The sequence below is a fragment of the Pararge aegeria genome, chromosome 1 (assembly GCF_905163445.1).
Source record: "Pararge aegeria chromosome 1, ilParAegt1.1, whole genome shotgun sequence".
Taxonomy (NCBI): Eukaryota; Metazoa; Arthropoda; class Insecta; order Lepidoptera; family Nymphalidae; genus Pararge; species Pararge aegeria.
This window is the reverse complement of record NC_053180.1, coordinates 2,293,710-2,310,663: the sequence shown is the minus strand read 5'-3', so window position 1 is coordinate 2,310,663 and position 16,954 is coordinate 2,293,710. Positions and strand designations below refer to the sequence as shown.

The following is a 16,954-nucleotide window of genomic DNA, read 5'->3' as shown; positions in this document are numbered from 1 at the left end:
CAAAACATTATTTAATTGTTCTTTAAGAAACATTATAATTGCAGAGTATAATAAGAAGAAGAAGAAACTTTATTGCGCGTAAACACACAGGAAAAGAAACATTAAGAAGTATACAGTAAACAATGTAGACATGCAAGGCGGTGAAGAGCATTGCTGTATGCTATCTCTTACAGGCAACCTAAAATAACTTACTTTCTGAAGTTTAATTCATCACAGTTCTATAATTATATGAAGGTACTCTGTACCATTGCATAGACGAACTAGAATAATGGTCACCCTAAACTCTAATTACACCAGTGTCGCTCTTGGCGGCGCAGAACAAACTCTTGTTGTGTCGTCATAACTTAACTAGCGAGACGAGCACCGGCAAACTGCCTAACTTTTACATATTTCAATTAGATGATAAGAAAAATTAGGACTTCGACTTCACTTTTAGGGGGCCGAGTTTAAAACCCAGCACGCACCTCTAACTTTTCTAAGCTATTTGCGTTTTAAGCAATTGAAATATCACTTGCTTCAACGATGAAGGAAAACATCGTAAAGAAACCTGCATGCCTGAGAGTTCTCCATAATGTTCTCAAAAGGGGTGTGGAGTCCACTAATCCGCACTGGGGCCAGCGTTGTACCCTTAACCCCTCTTCATTGTTGGGGAGGCCCGTGCCTTGTAGTGGACTGGTAATGTGTTGATGTGATGATAATAATTAGAAAAACATATTAGCGGTGATTGCTTCTCATGAGATAGAAATATTCCAAAGATTGTTAAACTGTGAAATTATGTGGGAAAAACTTTGCTGAGTTTCTTGCCGTAGAATTTCAACATTCATCTGGCAACTTATAAATATTGATAGACTGATAATGGCGCAGTGGGCAGCGACCCTGCTTGCTGAGTCCAAGGCCGTGGGTTCGATTCCCACAGCTGGAAAATGTTTGTGTGATGAGCAATAAGTGTTTTTCAGTGTCTGGGTGTTTATATGTATTTTCTAAGTATTTATGTATATATAATTCATAAAAATATTCATCAGTCATCTTGGTGCCCATAACACAAGCTACGCTTACTTTGGGGCTAGGTGGCGATGTGTGTATTGTCGTAGTATATTTATATTTATTATATTTATATTTAACTAACGAGCCAGTAAGCATTTTTTGGAGAAACATGCTAAGAGAACGCATTTACTAGGAATATTTGAAGGTTTTGCCACAAAAGTCCTATGAATTATATCAAGAGCTTGGTACCAACGGGTACGATCCAGTATATAATTTATGGAATTATATAGCCTGTCTCAAAAACCCGACAAAATCTATTTGCAAAAAATTCAATTATATCCGTTTACATCTTACCGACGTTCGTTCTAATTTTATAATATACTACGATTAATAAAAAGTATAGTGCTATATAATGTATATTTTTTGACAATCACCTTCGCGGATCTTCCAAGTATACGTGACATTGGCGAAATACAACGTGCCGATTTGGCACACCTAAAAGCCAGAAAAAGCAAAAGAAGAAGAAGAAGAATTTTGTAATATTGGTAGAGTATACTTTGGAGTATAAGTTATTATAGGCCAAAAGTAAATTCAATCTATCACTATATCAGATGACGTCTGTATTACAAGGAGTTAGTCGGAGTTACCGGTACCATGAAACTATAAGTACCAGGATAAAAGGATTTCAAAGCGGTCGTAGCTACATTACTCGTAGCAAATCGCTACGTCCCAGATTCACACGTCAGCTATCCATCCGATAGCGCTACAACAACTTTGCTTTTATCCGTTTAATTTTATTCTAAGAGCTAGTTTTCGTCACTTCAATCGATTGAAGTGACGAAAATGACAATACAGTGCCCTGCAAAAATCTCAAAATATTTTCAATGAACATAATCGGACTTCAACAGTTTTATTATAAGTACCTACTAGCGGACATGCCCAATCAGAAAAAAAACAACCAATATATTTATTTCTAACTGAAAGCCTAAAAAGTTGGAAAATCCAAAAGTGTACGCCTCATAATCATCTCATTCATTACAATAAAATTGAGATTATTTTTAAATAATAATTAAACTACATCTAATTATACCGTGAAAAGTAATAGGCTACTATTCCTCAAAATACTGAAGCCTATAAAAAAAAACAACTCGATAAGTGAAGTATTTCGCTCGTTTTCGTGACCACAAGATACGGGATCCGCACATACAGACGACACACGGATGTCTAAGACAGAACTTTTTAAACAATTTTTTAATTAGTTGAGATTTAAAAATATCACGAGTGTTAAAAATAGGGTTTTTCTCAACATTTGTCTATTTATATTCACTTATAAAAGCAATAAAGAATAAAAAATGACATTTTAAGTTGGAGAATCACTCTGTGCGCGTAAACTGACAGTAATACCTACCTCAACGCTTCGCTTATGAGGCGTGCAATACCAAGTTGCATGGATACAAATTGAAAGGGAGTTCATCGGGTCGCCTATTATTTTATAAAAGTGCAGTTAACAATATACTCTCCAATCCATTTTTTGGTTTTGTCTGCACGCAACGAATCTTATTACAAATAACTATAATGTCAGTACATAACTATAGTGTGAATTCTTACGCTTTTTTCAGTTTTTTTGGTATTTTTTAGCAATTTAATATTATTCCTATAAATGTTAAGTCGTGATCGACATCGAGTGTTAAAAGTACCAGGATAAAAGAATTTGAAAGGAGTGTAGTATAGCTACATATTATTCGTAGCAGATCGCTACGTCCGACATTCACTCGTCAGCGTTCGCCGACTAGCTTGGAACTTATTTCCTCACATGGACGAACACGGCATCCGTCACAGAGTTCTACAACAAGTAGGACAGGAGCTAGCGACCCTTATTGCAATGTGTTTAAATATTATTTATATTTCATAAAAGTCACAATCAGCATAATTAATATGTAATGAATAATTAAAATAAACTAAATAATTTAATATTTGCATACAATTGTACATCGTCTGCACGTATCTATTTTGCTACAGTTTCCCATGAAAATACAAACTTTCATCCGCTGTTTTAAACAATCCATCACGTCGGGTTGCCTTTCTGTATTATTACTTCGCTTGCTCGGCTTCTTTTGCTCATAGCGTATTATTACAAAGAAACCTTCCACAAAATCAATCAATCAATGCAAAAACGTTTATTGAAATCTAACATTCAGTTTCAGAGATAAGAGTGTTCAAACAAACAAATAAAGATAAAAGCTTACAAGCTTCATCACTATTAATAAAAAAGTGTAATATTTACAAATAAATTAAATTTATTTATTTTATTCCTTGGCTCATAAAGTGTTTGTACTATAAAACTATGTAAGTACAATTAATGATAATAAAGATATTAAACACAGCGTTTAAAAAAAAACGCTATCTCCTCGGCTATCGCGTATTCCAGGTGACGGAATGCATATAAAGAGATAGGGATTTGATTCAAAATCGAAATGCTCATGCATGCTCATGCATGCGGATCATACATTTTAGATCGACTATCCGACAAAGGGGTAACGCGAACCGATTTATAGTCTTCTCAAACATTCCGCCCTTAAAAACGCACATATACCTTTTGACGCAACGGTGGGCGTGGCATTATAAGGGAGATATATTTTTTACTCCCTGTCTGAGCGGTCAGTGCTCTGGACTTAAGTTTGGAAATTTATATTTACAGAACTCTCTCTGTCTGGCCTTGCAGAATGCTTCGGCCGTGGCTAGTTATTACTCTATCAACAAAGACTAAAAATCTCATAAGACCACGTGTTCTTATTACAGATCATCGAACCGTAGCACGTAACAATGCCTCAGCGGTAAGCGCTGTGGTTTTAAGTTGACGGTCCCGGCTTCGATTCCCGGCTATCCCGGGTATATTTGGAAATTTATTATTTCTGAATTTTTTCTGGTCCTTGCATCTCGTTTTAGGTAAGCAAAAGTTGTTATCACAATAATGATAACATAGTATTTTTTTTTTCTCTTCAAGTTAGCCCTTGTAAGTAATGATGCAGTCTAAAATGGTAAAGGCCTAACCTGTAAGGGAGTATGGCAGATATATATTATCCATGACCCTTATTTGTTTCTACGCTACATCATACCGGAACGCTAAATCGCTTACCGGCACTTCTTTGTCAGTAGGGTGGTAACTAGCCACAGCCGAAGTGGGCTTCGGTTGTGGCTCCGTTTCTCGGCTCCGCTGCCTCGCTCCGCTCCGGTGGACAGGCAGCCTTAGGCTTAACAACTACGTCTCAGGTTATAGACACGTGGCGGCACTTTGCAGGACTTGTTCTTTGCATGCTCTGCGAAGTGTTTCTCTGTTTTAAGGCAATAGTTTTCCACATACCACCAGGTGGGCCATCTGTTTTGTCCATCAATTATTAAATTTTTTTATTGTACATTAAATTTTGGAGTAGGTTATTAATTTCGGACATAAAAGTGAAGATATTTATTATTATTATTATAATTAAACACTTATTTGTATACCACAACATGAAGATATACAAACATAATATAATGCAAACAGAAACATACACAAAGAAGTAGAATACAAAAGACGGCCTTATCGCTTAATAGCGATCTCTGCCAGGCAACCTTCGAATTAGGAAAAAAGAAAGAGGAGAATAGACTGCTGGTGGTGCAAATTATTAAAAAACATACATGCGAATAACTACGTAATAATACATAAACTAGTGTACACAAATAGATCAATAGTACATAATATAATTAATAAATAAAAATAAAATAAATAAATATATATACACTAGCGGACCCGCGCGCCTTGTCCGCGAATGAGTCGACTTAAAAAAATATTACTGACTATTTTTTAAGTCGTCTTTATATTAAAGGATTCTGAGATTCCAATATAAATGAATCCTAGCTAGATCGATTTATGTGAAAATGAAATCACCATCATGAAAATCGTTGGGGCCGATTCCGAGATACCAATTATGTATATATTTATCGATAAAACACGAATAAAATGACATTTTCCAAAAATTTATCCTAGCTAGATCGATTTATTGCCCCCGAAACCCCGTTTATACTGAATTTCATGAAAATCGTTGGAGCCGATTCCAAGAATCCAATTATATATTATACAACAATTGCTCGTTTAAAGATATAAGAATTTACATAAGTTACATATTTAAATACTCTCTAATTTATTATTATTATAACTAACTATTAACTTCAGTGTATAAAGCGGTACAAAAGGACCTATTCACAATCAAATAAGTTTACATTCAATGACTGGAAGTACAAGTGAATGCTATTAGCAAATCGCACATCTCGCTAGTGAGTGTTCAGGACACACTCATGTGTTTTCCACGTAATCGACAAAATAGATTCCCCTCGTTTCTGAGTGATAATGGATAAACTGGACCATTCTGAGTAACCATGAGATTATCTACCTATGTTTATTTATTCGTATTACTGGTACTGGTATTTAGTATTTTAATAATAAATTCCTTCTCGTGCGTGGAAGCGTAGATAATGCCACATCCGTCTAGCCTTAAAGGTACTCAAGTTATACGTAGAAACATACAAACGAGAGATATGCAAATGTATAGTACAAAGGTGTTATTATCTAGTCAGATTTTGCCAAGTGCTCGGAAATAACTTAGTACCCATTCCCGAGTCTCCGTAATTCCACTGGAGTGTACAGCAGCTGATCTGTCAAATTGTCTCGGAGCTAGGCTTCCAGACAAAACGCCTTAACATTGTTGATTTACATCTCGGAAGAGAATACGTAACTAATATCGTATCGTACAGTTTAGTGCAGAAATATAGCTCTTAAGTTGCAAGAACAGGTAATTTAATATTTATAAAATAATAGGAAGTAATAGTTATTTAAAAAATTGTTGATGTTTGCAAAGAACAACTGCTGAGTTACTTGCTGGCTTCTTCGCTATAAAATCTGCCTTATACTGGTGGTAAAATCTACTGGTGGTAGAGCCGCTACAAACAGACGTAATTGACGTATATTGTGCCTACTTGAAATAAATGAATTTTTAATAGTCAAAATGGCGTTAATCAGGTGCCATCTTGAGACCACATATTATGAATGTGTCTTAATCACTTTCTAAAGGAAAGTGCTAACTTGTTAATAGCTTTTGCTTGAAAGAGAGAGTTACAAAACTTGTTTTTTTTTTTTAAATTAATTTCACAGAAACAAATCGATGTCAATTGTTTGATTTATTACAGCGTTCGAGTTTGCACTAATATAAAAAAATTAACCTTTTTGTTTCAGGCCACATACACTTATTTGACCTTTACAAAAGTTTGACAAGAATGCCGAGCAAACAAACTACCTACCTCCTCAGTATAACCTACTCAGTATCAGGTTCAGAGCGGGTTTTAAGTATTTGCTTAAAGTGTTAAGGCTATAATTTCTTCATGGACGTAGCCCCACCTTACCAGAAACTTAAGAAACAACCAAAACACTTACAACCATAATAATTTTATTATGATTTACACACTTCTATAATATAACTTTGATATAGACAAAAACAAAACATCTTAAACTCTTATACTAAAGCTGAAGAGTGTGTTTGTTTGTTTGTCTACTTGAACGGAATGATCTCAGGAACTACTAGTCCGATTTGAAAAATTGTTTCAGTGCCCATTTATCGAGGAAGGCAATAAGGCTTTATCATCATGCTGAGACCAAAAGAAGCATGAAGAAGGTTTCATTTGAGAGCTGCGAAAAGATAAAATCGTCGTGTCGATAAAATCATGTATCACAAAGAAGCATACGCAGGTAGCCGCTGGATCCAAACCGCTGGATCCAAGCAAGAATCGTGGAACTTGGAACTCCCTACAAAAGACCTATGTCCAGCAGTGGACGTCTATCGGTTGATGTGATGATTTGTATTTAGCTATTTGAATGTAGGTTTATAATAATTTTACACCACCTGGCCGCTCTCGCTCAACTTTTCCTAATCCAAAGGTTGCCTGGAAGAGATCACTACTAAGAGAATACATAAGGCCGCCTTTTGTACTCTACTTCTGTCTTTTTATTTGTATTGTTTTTTTTTTATTTTCCTAACTTCATAGTGGTGTACAAATAATGAGTTAAATAATAATATCGACTCATTACCGACCCAATACAGGCCCACTACAGGGCATGGGTCTCCTCCTACAATGAGAATGGGTTAAGGCCGTAGTCCACCACGCCGGCCCAGTGCGAATTGGTGGACTCCACATACCTTTGAGAACATTATGTGGCACTCTCAGGCAAGCAGATTTCCTTACGATGTTTTCCTTTACAGTTGAAGTGATATTTTTAATTACTTAAAACGCACATAACTTCGAAAAGTTAGAAGTGCGTGCTGGGATTTGAACTCGACCCCCGAAAGTAAAGTCGAGCTCTTACCTACTGCGCTAACACCGCTTTGATTTGCACCCAGAACACAATCTTGAACGCCAAAACGCAGGATGGACGCAGTTGCCCAGGACTTGCCTTCACAGTCCTAACTAACTCGTCATTTTTACAACTCAGGCGTACGTTTTATGTTTGCTGCGTCCGTTTTAATGCAATCAATATATTGTGAATGGCAAATTGCGCGCTGTTGAAGACAATGGCGCCGCTTCAATTTATTTGGAGCATACTTCCAGCGCCGCGCGCCGCTCGACTCGTGCAGACACTTGTTTATTTTCACTGACTCACTTTTTGGAGTCCGTAGCAAAATCCCTACTTTTTCATCGAGCGATAGCCCACGACTGTCCTACTTCTGTGATGCAAAATTTCCATACAAACTTCCTTTATTTTACGAAGCATAATATTCTTGTTGCCCTTATTCTACGTTGTGCGAGGTTGGCCCAAGATATCTGCTTCACACTTGACAAAAATAAGAGTGAAGTTAGTTAGACAATAATAATTAAAAATAATAATTATGCTTGGCATGTTTGTTTACTGTGTTTATGTGTGTGTGTGTGTGTGTGTGTGTGTGTTTGTGCATGTATGTTACGTGAATAAATAATAAATAAATATACGCTGGGTCGCTGCCCACTGCGACACAATATTAGACGAAATTTATCTCCTCTCATTAAAAATTAATATTCAACTTTGTAAGAAAGTTGTATAAAACCCACACCAGAACTTCAATTCGATTTAGCAAACTTTTTGCTTGTTTTTCTCTTACTTCATTTTAAAAGCCACGGAACACTATCACCTTTAAAAAACCCTTCGCTTAACAATCTGTTCTGTTTAGATTTGTCCTTTTTCTCAGTTGTAAATAGGTGCACCATGTATTTCCCGCAGGGCCCCGATATGGGGAGATACGAATATCGAAAACACGCTGAGAGCGGCAGATGCATTTATTTTAAATTTATTTCTTGTACTACCTCCATGTAGACAGGATTTTAAGAAAATAAAACTGCTATCGGCGATATTCTCACGCTATATCTCATATTCACGTGCAGTTCTGAATAGATTCTAAAGACGAAATGCCTTTTTATATTTCACTCTGCTACCAGTTAGTTCTTAAATATAATATCACTTTGCGGAAGATGATGAATGTATGAATGAATACACTTTTATTGTACACCAAAGAAAGTAAGTAGTAACAGAGATATAAACATAGATCAAGAGAGTACAATTTCGTGGCCTTATCGCTGCATAGCGATTTCTCCCAGACAACCAAAGGCGTAAAAGAAAAATAGATAGAAAAAAGGTAGGTAGTGCAATAATTAAGATGTAAACATTACACAAATATATAATTAAAATATATAACTATAATATATATTTTTATATTTGACGGCCGATTGGCGCAGTGGGCAGCGACCCTGTTTTCTGAGTCCAAGGCCGTGGGTTCGATTACCACAGCTGAAAAATGTTTCTGTGATGAACATGAATGTTTTTTGGTGTCTCGATCTGTATCTTTATTTTATTAGTATTTATGTATAGGTAACACGAAAGTATACTTTTATTTATTTATTTAAGTAGTAATACATATAGATGGAAATAATAATTACAACCTAAAATTAATATTTATAATAAATATAAGCCATATAGGTACTATATTCATAAAATTATTCATCAGTCATCTTAGTACCCATAACACACTACGATTACTTTGGGGCTAGATGGCGATGTGTGTATTGTCGTGGTATATTTATATATTTATCATCATCATCATGTCAACCAATCGACGTCCACTGCTGGACATAGGTCTTTTGTAGGGAGTTCCACAATACACGGTCCTGGGCCGCTTGCCTCCAGTGGCTCCCAGCGACTCGCCTGAAGTCATCTGCCCACCTCGTTGGAGTTACGTATGACGCAATAAAACCAGGCAGTGGATAACAGACTGATTTAATATGAGACCAAATGTAGGTACACACATAATTACTTATGGAACTACCCAACACCTCCTTACTTAATTACAATGGTGTTTTTGTAATACAAAAAATAATATTAATATAAAGAGATAAATATGAACTTAATTTAATCTATGACGAAGGGGTCTCAGACCATGACATTTTCTCTCTACCGTTACCGGCACTGGGGAGGTGGACGCTAGTTCGTACTTATCATCCTCTACCTGATCTTTAACAACAGACTGAACGTCAGAACTGTGATCCTTCCTCTCCGGTCCCGATATTATTTCTGAATTCTGTGCCGTCACAGGTTGCTCGGGTAAAATATCAAAGTCTGACGTCATGTCACCATTGGTGTCTTTGGAGGTGCATGTGAGCGAGTAGCGCTTAGAGGCCCTAGTAGGTTTAATAATTTGATCAATATGCCTCCTTACCGTGCCATGCGGCACATTAACTTCAAACGAAGAAGGCCCTACCTGATCGCTCACCTGACCTTCAACCCACTTCGTTTTATCTCTGCCATAATTTCTAATAAACACATTATCTCCACGCTGAACCTCACGCTGCGTGCCACCAGCGCGCTCAATTTGCACAAGTTGCTTACTGACACGTGATGCAACATCTGGCCGTAGAATATCCAAACGACCCCTCAATCTCCGCCCGATCAATGCTACTGCTGGTGCTACGCCGGTAGTAGCTTGCTCGCAGTTTCTATAATTAAACAACATTTTATTTATTGCAGCATCGATATCTACCCCTTCGAAACAAGCCTTTTTAATACAGCGTTTGACAGTTTTAACAGCATTCTCGGCGGCGCCGTTGCCCTTAGGTCTATACGGACTAGTGATGTTATGGATGATACCGTTCCTATTAAAATATTCCTTCATTTCATGGGAACCGAACGGAGGCCCCCCATCTGTGACGACTTGAAGTGGTAAACCAAATCAAGCAAATATTTCTCTAAATTTAGAAATTACGAACTTCGCAGCAGTACTATTTAATTGAAAAACTTCAATCCATTTGCTGTACGCATCAACAATAATTAAGTAATGTTTCCCGTTGTATTCCCCAAAGTCGGCGTGTAAGCGCTGCCAGGGCCGCGCGGGGAACTCCCAGGGCGTGAGCGGCGCGTGCGGTGGCGCGTCGCGCTGCTGCTGGCACGCCGCGCAGCTTTTACATATTTGCTCAACGTCACCGTCCAAGCCCGGCCAATATACGTAGCTCCGGGCTGTGTTTTTCATTTTGACAACCCCTAAATGACCCTCATGTAACTCGTTTAAAATATATTGGCGGAACTTGGGCGGTATGACTATTCTATAGTTATACATAATACAACCAGAGTCTACGTACAAATTATCTTTGCGATTAAAATAAGGCTTTTCTTGAACGACATCTGTATTTGAAGGCCAACCGAAAATTATATATTTATAAACGTTTCGCAAAACGAGATCTATTTTAACCGCCTCCGCTATGTCTTTATGATTCACAGGGAACGCGCTTTCTAAAAAACACAGATATGAATATGCATCCACAGAGTTATCATTGCCGTTCTGAGGTAATGGCAACCGCGAGAGACAGTCCGCGGGCCCGTTCTGTGCAGAGTTGACCCACTCTACGGTATAGTCGTAAGCGGCCAACCGAGCGGCATACCGCTGTAAGCGGCTGGCTGCCGTCTGTGGGATACCCAGTTTCTCTCCGAAAATATAGGACAAAGGCTTATGATCCGTACGAATAACAAAACTTCTACCATAAAGGTACTGGTGACTCTTTGTGCCACCGAAAAATATCGCCAGTGCCTCCTTATCGAGCTGGCTGTACGATTTCTCCGCCGCGTTCAGAGTTCGCGACGCGCAGCATATCAGTCGCTCCGAGCCGTCCGGGTACCGGTGCGCCAGCACCGCCCCGACCCCGTAAGCACTGCTGTCCACGCTCAACACTATAGGCAAGGTGGGATCGTAGTGAGCTAAGATTTTATCGCTAAGTAAAATATTTTTTACTTTCTTTAAGGCCATTTCACAATTTGCACTCCAGTTCCAAGGACGATTTTTTTTAAATAGCTCGTAAAGTGGATGTAATAAATTACTCAGATTAGGTATAAATTTTCCGTAATAGTTAACGAGACCTACCAACGCCTTGAGCTGTTGAACATCAGTGGGACGGGGTGATTCGGCAATGGCTCTGATCTTCTTGGGGTCCGGCCGTAGGCCGTCCCTGTCGATAATATGACCGAGGTAGCAGACGCCTGATTTAAAGAATTCACATTTTTCAAACTTGATTCTTAGCCCTACTTTTTGCAACCTCTGAAATACCTCACGCAAGTTCCGGAGATGACTTTTAAAGTCAGCACCCGCAACGCAAATGTCATCCAAAAATACGACCGTATTCGGTACCCCTCTTACTACTTCCTCCATCATCTTTTGGAATTTTTTCGTTATACAACTTAAACCGTACGGGGTACGAATATACTGAAAAGTGCCTACATGTGTACTGATTGCTGTGCACGGTCGGGAATCCTCGGTTAAAATTACCTGTTCGTAAGCGTGAGCCAAGTCTATCTTACTAAAAAAAATCCCTCCGCTCAGTATGCTATACAACTCTTCAATACGCGGCAACGGGTACGGTTCGCGCTTCAATTTAGGATTGATAGTGACCTCATAGTCACCGCATATTCGAATACTGCCACATTTCTTGATAACGGGGACGATTGGGGTCCCATAATCCGAATTTTCCACTCTGACAATAGTGCCCTGACTAACTAAACGTTGAATCTCCTTTTCTACAGGTTCACGCAACGCTAGCGTTGGATTGCGTGCTTTATGAAAAACTGGTTCATCATCTTTCAGCCGTAACGAAAACTTTTTAGTACAAGTACCCAATCCGGGGGCAAAAACATCAGAAAATTCTTGTTTAAAATTTAAAATTATCTGCTCCGTCTCATTAACCGTGTTCGGTTGTCCCAAATGATTTAACCTTATGCTGATATTATTCAGCTGTAAATGTCGCAGCCACGCCCGGCCTAGTATCGGCGGACCACCGCCCGGTATGACGTACAGCGGTAGCGCCCGCGCCGTGCGCTCCTCGCCATTACAATTAACATACCGCGCTAGAACTCTAATAAAACCGATGGGTTTGATCACATTCCCCGTATAGGACCTTAAGGTTAAATTACATTCAAACACTTCACAAGATTGAAAATACATTTTAAACATATGTTCATTGATTGCTGATATTTTACTACCCGTATCGACTTCAAAATTTATAGGTACACTTTGTATAAAAATTTGTACTACATACGGTTTATCCGCAACGCCATCAACCTGTATGTTATAAAAATCACTATCGTCGTTCTCCGTTTCAGCTTCTAAAAAAAGCTTATTCTTCTTCTTCTTCGTAAACTGACTAGGACGCTCACTCACATTTTTGCACATGTTCTTTAAATGGCCTTTCGCCATGCACAGATCACAAGTATATTGCCGAAACTTGCACCTTTCGGCCGGGTGCTGCCGCCCGCACCTCCAACAATGCCGTTGACGCGCGCCGCGCGGCCCGCCGCTGTCCGCCGCGTCCAGCTTATGCACCTGTACAGGAGCCGCGCCGGCGCCACCCGCGACCGCCGCGCCGTTCGGGCCCGCGCCCGGCGCCGTGCCGCCCGAGCCGCTTGCCTCCGCGTGCCGCTCCGCCGTCTCCAGCGCCAGCGCCAATTCCACTGCCCTCTTGTAGTTCAAGTCCGTTTCCGCGAATATACGACTTCGCATCTCGTCGTTAACAAGCCCCGAGACGAACTGGTCTCTTAAATTTTCTTCCAATTTTTCAGCAAAATTGCACGTACTAGCCAGATGTTTAAGGGTTTGTAAATACAAACTCAAATCTTCACCCGGCTTTTGTCGCCGCTGACGAAAGATATGCCGTTCTGCGATTTCCGAACGCCTGGGTTCTAGATGCTTCTTTACTATTTCAACCAGTACGTCGAACGTTTTATCCTCCGGTTTATCGGGCGCGCACAAATCACACATCAAATCGTAGGTTGGTTCTCCAACTACGGTTATTAACGTGGCAACATGCAGAGAATTTTTAATTCCGTTCAAGGCGATAAATTGTTTTACACGATTTACGTATATCGTCCACTTTCGCGATGACAAATCGAAACTTTCAATTTTTCCGTAAGGCATGTTCCCAATAAAGACTTAAACTAGAAACGTATTTATCACTATGAATCTAACTATTATTAGTGAAATATCGATAAAACTCGTCGCCAGTTACGTATGACGCAATAAAACCAGGCAGTGGATAACAGACTGATTTAATATGAGACCAAATGTAGGTACACACATAATTACTTATGGAACTACCCAACAGTTGGGAGCCGACCTCTTGACACCCCTTGCCCCGTCGTTACCATAACCGCTGCCAAAGCCAGGAATAGCAAGGCTGCCGGGGACTAGGGGCTGTGGCTTTCTTTTCTCCATCTCACAAAGATTTGCCCGATTATTTATTTATATATATATCTATATATATCTTTATATTTTGTGTGCGTGTGTATGTCACTGAACTCCTCCTAGACGGCTGGACCGATTTGAATGAATTTTTTGGTATATGTTTGGGTGGCACCCTGGATGGTTCAGTTTAACAAATCAGCCCGACAGATGACGCTGGGGTCCGCTAGTAAATAAATATATATCTATATATATATAAATAAATAATGAACCACTCAAGAATCGAAGCGGAGTAACTTACTAGGGCTGTTGAAGTTATATTAAACACATACTTAATTACAAACTGACATTAATATTTACAAGAAATATAAGCCGTCTAACTGTTCTCTTATGAGCATGGTATCCAAGATGCCGGCGCTATTGCCCCTTTAAATTGCTAGACTAAGTAGTTGGGCTAAATAAGCGCCATCTCTTGGGTCACCAGGCGTCAAGGCCAAAACATACATACTTAGAAATTCAAAATTCATGTATTTCAAGTAAACGTCAAGTAAGTATGTGACTCTACCACCGGTTCGGAAAGCAGATTCTTAATCACTTTTTACGCGGCATCGTAGCAGAACTGTAAATCACTTATCGGCACGTCCATCAAGGTAAGGTGGTAATGAAACACAGCCAAAAACTCTCACCAAACTTCCTTGGAGTTCATGAGATAAGTCCGTAATATCCGTCCATGTCTACGGAAGGAAACTCCTACCGAGTGATGTAGAGAATCGGCTGAACAGAGCCAAAGAACCTCTGCTCAGCCAATTCTGTAGTGTCTCTTGCCCCTCATGAGATAAAACTATATTGTAACTTGTTGTATTGTTGACAGCCGGATTGGCGCAGTTTGCAGCGACCCTGCTTTCTGAGTCCAAGGCCGTGGGTTCGATTCCCACAACTGGAAAAATGTCTGTGTGATGAAAATTGAAGTCTTTCAGTGTCTGGGTGTTTATCTATATATTATAAGTATTTATGAATGAATATGATTGAATGAATATACTTTTATTTCACACCACAAAAGTACATAGGACAAAAAGATAAGTATAACAAAACAACGTAGGTATACAATTTGGCGGCCTTATCGCTACATAGCGATTTCTTCCAGGCAACCAATGGAGAAGATAAAAAACAATTACGGAAAATAGTTAGTGTATTATATTCATATAAATATTCATCAGCTATCTTAGTACCCATAACGAAAGCTTCGCTTACTTTGGGGCCAGATGGCGATGTGTGTATTGTCGTAGTATATTTATTTATTCATTTAACTAATTGTCTGATAGTTCAGTGCTTAAAACAAGAGTTTGGGGCGTCTTCTGAATAGTTATATAGAATATTGACGTTACGGTTGTGAGAGTAAGAGCACGTTTCAACCACTATAGGATTTTGGGGTGTCCTTCCCATTATATTTTTTTAAACACTTTTTTAAACTCCGAAGCAAAACAGCGAGATGTTATAAGTTGGATGCGACTGCGTGTATTCGTCCGTCTTCAGAACGGATGAAACGATTTAGATTTTGTTTTTTTTTGTTTGAAATAGGAATTAATTGGGAGTGTTCTTTGCTAAAATGGATAAAAATCGGTTCAAGGTGGCCGCCACCAAAGAACGGATAATTTAGTAACTTTTCACATATTTATGTATAAGCCGAATTAAGTTTTTTTGGTAAAGAAAAGAAGGCTATTTTGCTACCAAGTCGACGAAATAGTAGATTATTTAATATTATTTATATTATAGTAGATTATATAAACTTCATACGAAATTTGTTATATTTGATATGTTCCCTTTAGGACAAGCAAGTATCATTGACCATATAGCGCATACAGTCGCATACCAATATTTTGCACGCCTCATAAGTGAAGCGTTGAGGTGGATATTACTGTCAGTTTACGCACACCGAGTGATTCTCCAACTTAAAATGTCACTTTTTTATTCTTTATTGCTTTTATAAGTGAATATAAAAATAAATAGACAAATTTTGAGAAAAATCACTATTTTTAACACTCATGATATTTTTAAATCTCTGTTTATTATTCAAACTAATAAAAAAATTGTTTAAAAAAGTTCTGTCTTGTACGTCCGTGTGTCTGTATGTGCGGATCCCGTATCTAGTGGTCACGATAACGAGCGAAATACTTCACTTATCGAGTTGTTTTTTTTATTTATAGGATTCAGTATTTTGAGGAATAGAAGCCTATTACTTTTCACGGTATAATTAGATGTAGTTTAGTTATTATTAACAAATAATTTAAATTTTATTGTACTGAATGAGATTATGAGGCGTGCACTTTTGAATTTTCCAACTATTTTAGTTTTAAACTATCTTTTGAATTACATTTTTCCGTGCAGTGGCAAAAAACAAGCACACTTTCGCATTAATGATAATATTAGCACGAACTGTTACGTTAGAATATAAGTATTAGATTTGTATAAAGTATAAACCGCATTGTAGCAGCGTTATGGATGTAAACCTTCTATTTCTCTCACCTTTAAGAGAGATGAGAGAGAGAGTTATATAGTACCTAGGTCTGGCAAATTAATTAGGCTGACAATAATGACTACTCGTTCGAGACATAAACAGAATCACAAAGCCTCATCTAAATAGGCATACAGTTAAACAAAAGACGTAGTAAACAACTTAATGTTTCCTTCAGTAAATCAGCGTACAACTGTGATGGTTTATTAGGCTGTGATTTCACCATTAAACCGAAGTGCTGCGACGAATTACCGATAAAATAAAGGCACGTTCTACTTGTCGACCTACTTTTAATATATCTATTAAGTGTATCTAACTCCAACTCTCCTATTTGTTGATTTTTATTCCTACTTAGGAGCGCAAACGCAAACCTTTGTTCTAGATTTTCTACCTATGTTAACTTATCATCATCAATTTAACCAATTGTCGTCCACTGCAGGACAAAGGTATTTTGTAGGGAGTTCCACAATCTACGGTCCTGGGCCGCTTGCCTCCAGGGGCTCCCTGCTACTCGCCTGATGTCATCTGTCCACCTTGTTTGGGGCCGACCTACGCTGCGTTTAACGGTGCGGGGTCGCTATTACATCCCGTACGTCCGTCGGTTCTCCGAGCTATATGCCCTGCCCATTGCCGAAGTGGCAGCTTCGCGACTCGCTGAGCTATGTTGGTAACTCTAGTTCTTCTACGGAAC

The 16,954-nt window shown here is 38.6% G+C and overlaps 1 protein-coding gene across 1 annotated transcript; it reads right to left on the bottom strand.

Moving 5' to 3' along the window:
- Positions 1 to 10,262: 10,262 nt before the first annotated feature.
- LOC120625943 (uncharacterized protein K02A2.6-like) lies at positions 10,263 to 13,487 on the bottom strand. Its single transcript, XM_039893247.1, has one exon. The coding sequence runs from the start codon at positions 13,485 to 13,487 to the stop codon at positions 10,263 to 10,265; it is 3,225 nt and encodes a 1,074-aa protein (XP_039749181.1).
- Positions 13,488 to 16,954: the final 3,467 nt, after the last annotated feature.

Bases quoted from the DNA above. Each gene is read 5' to 3' on its own strand.
- LOC120625943 (XM_039893247.1), bottom strand. From the start codon at position 13,487: ATGCCTTACGGAAAAATTGAAAGTTTCGATTTGTCATCGCGAAAGTGG.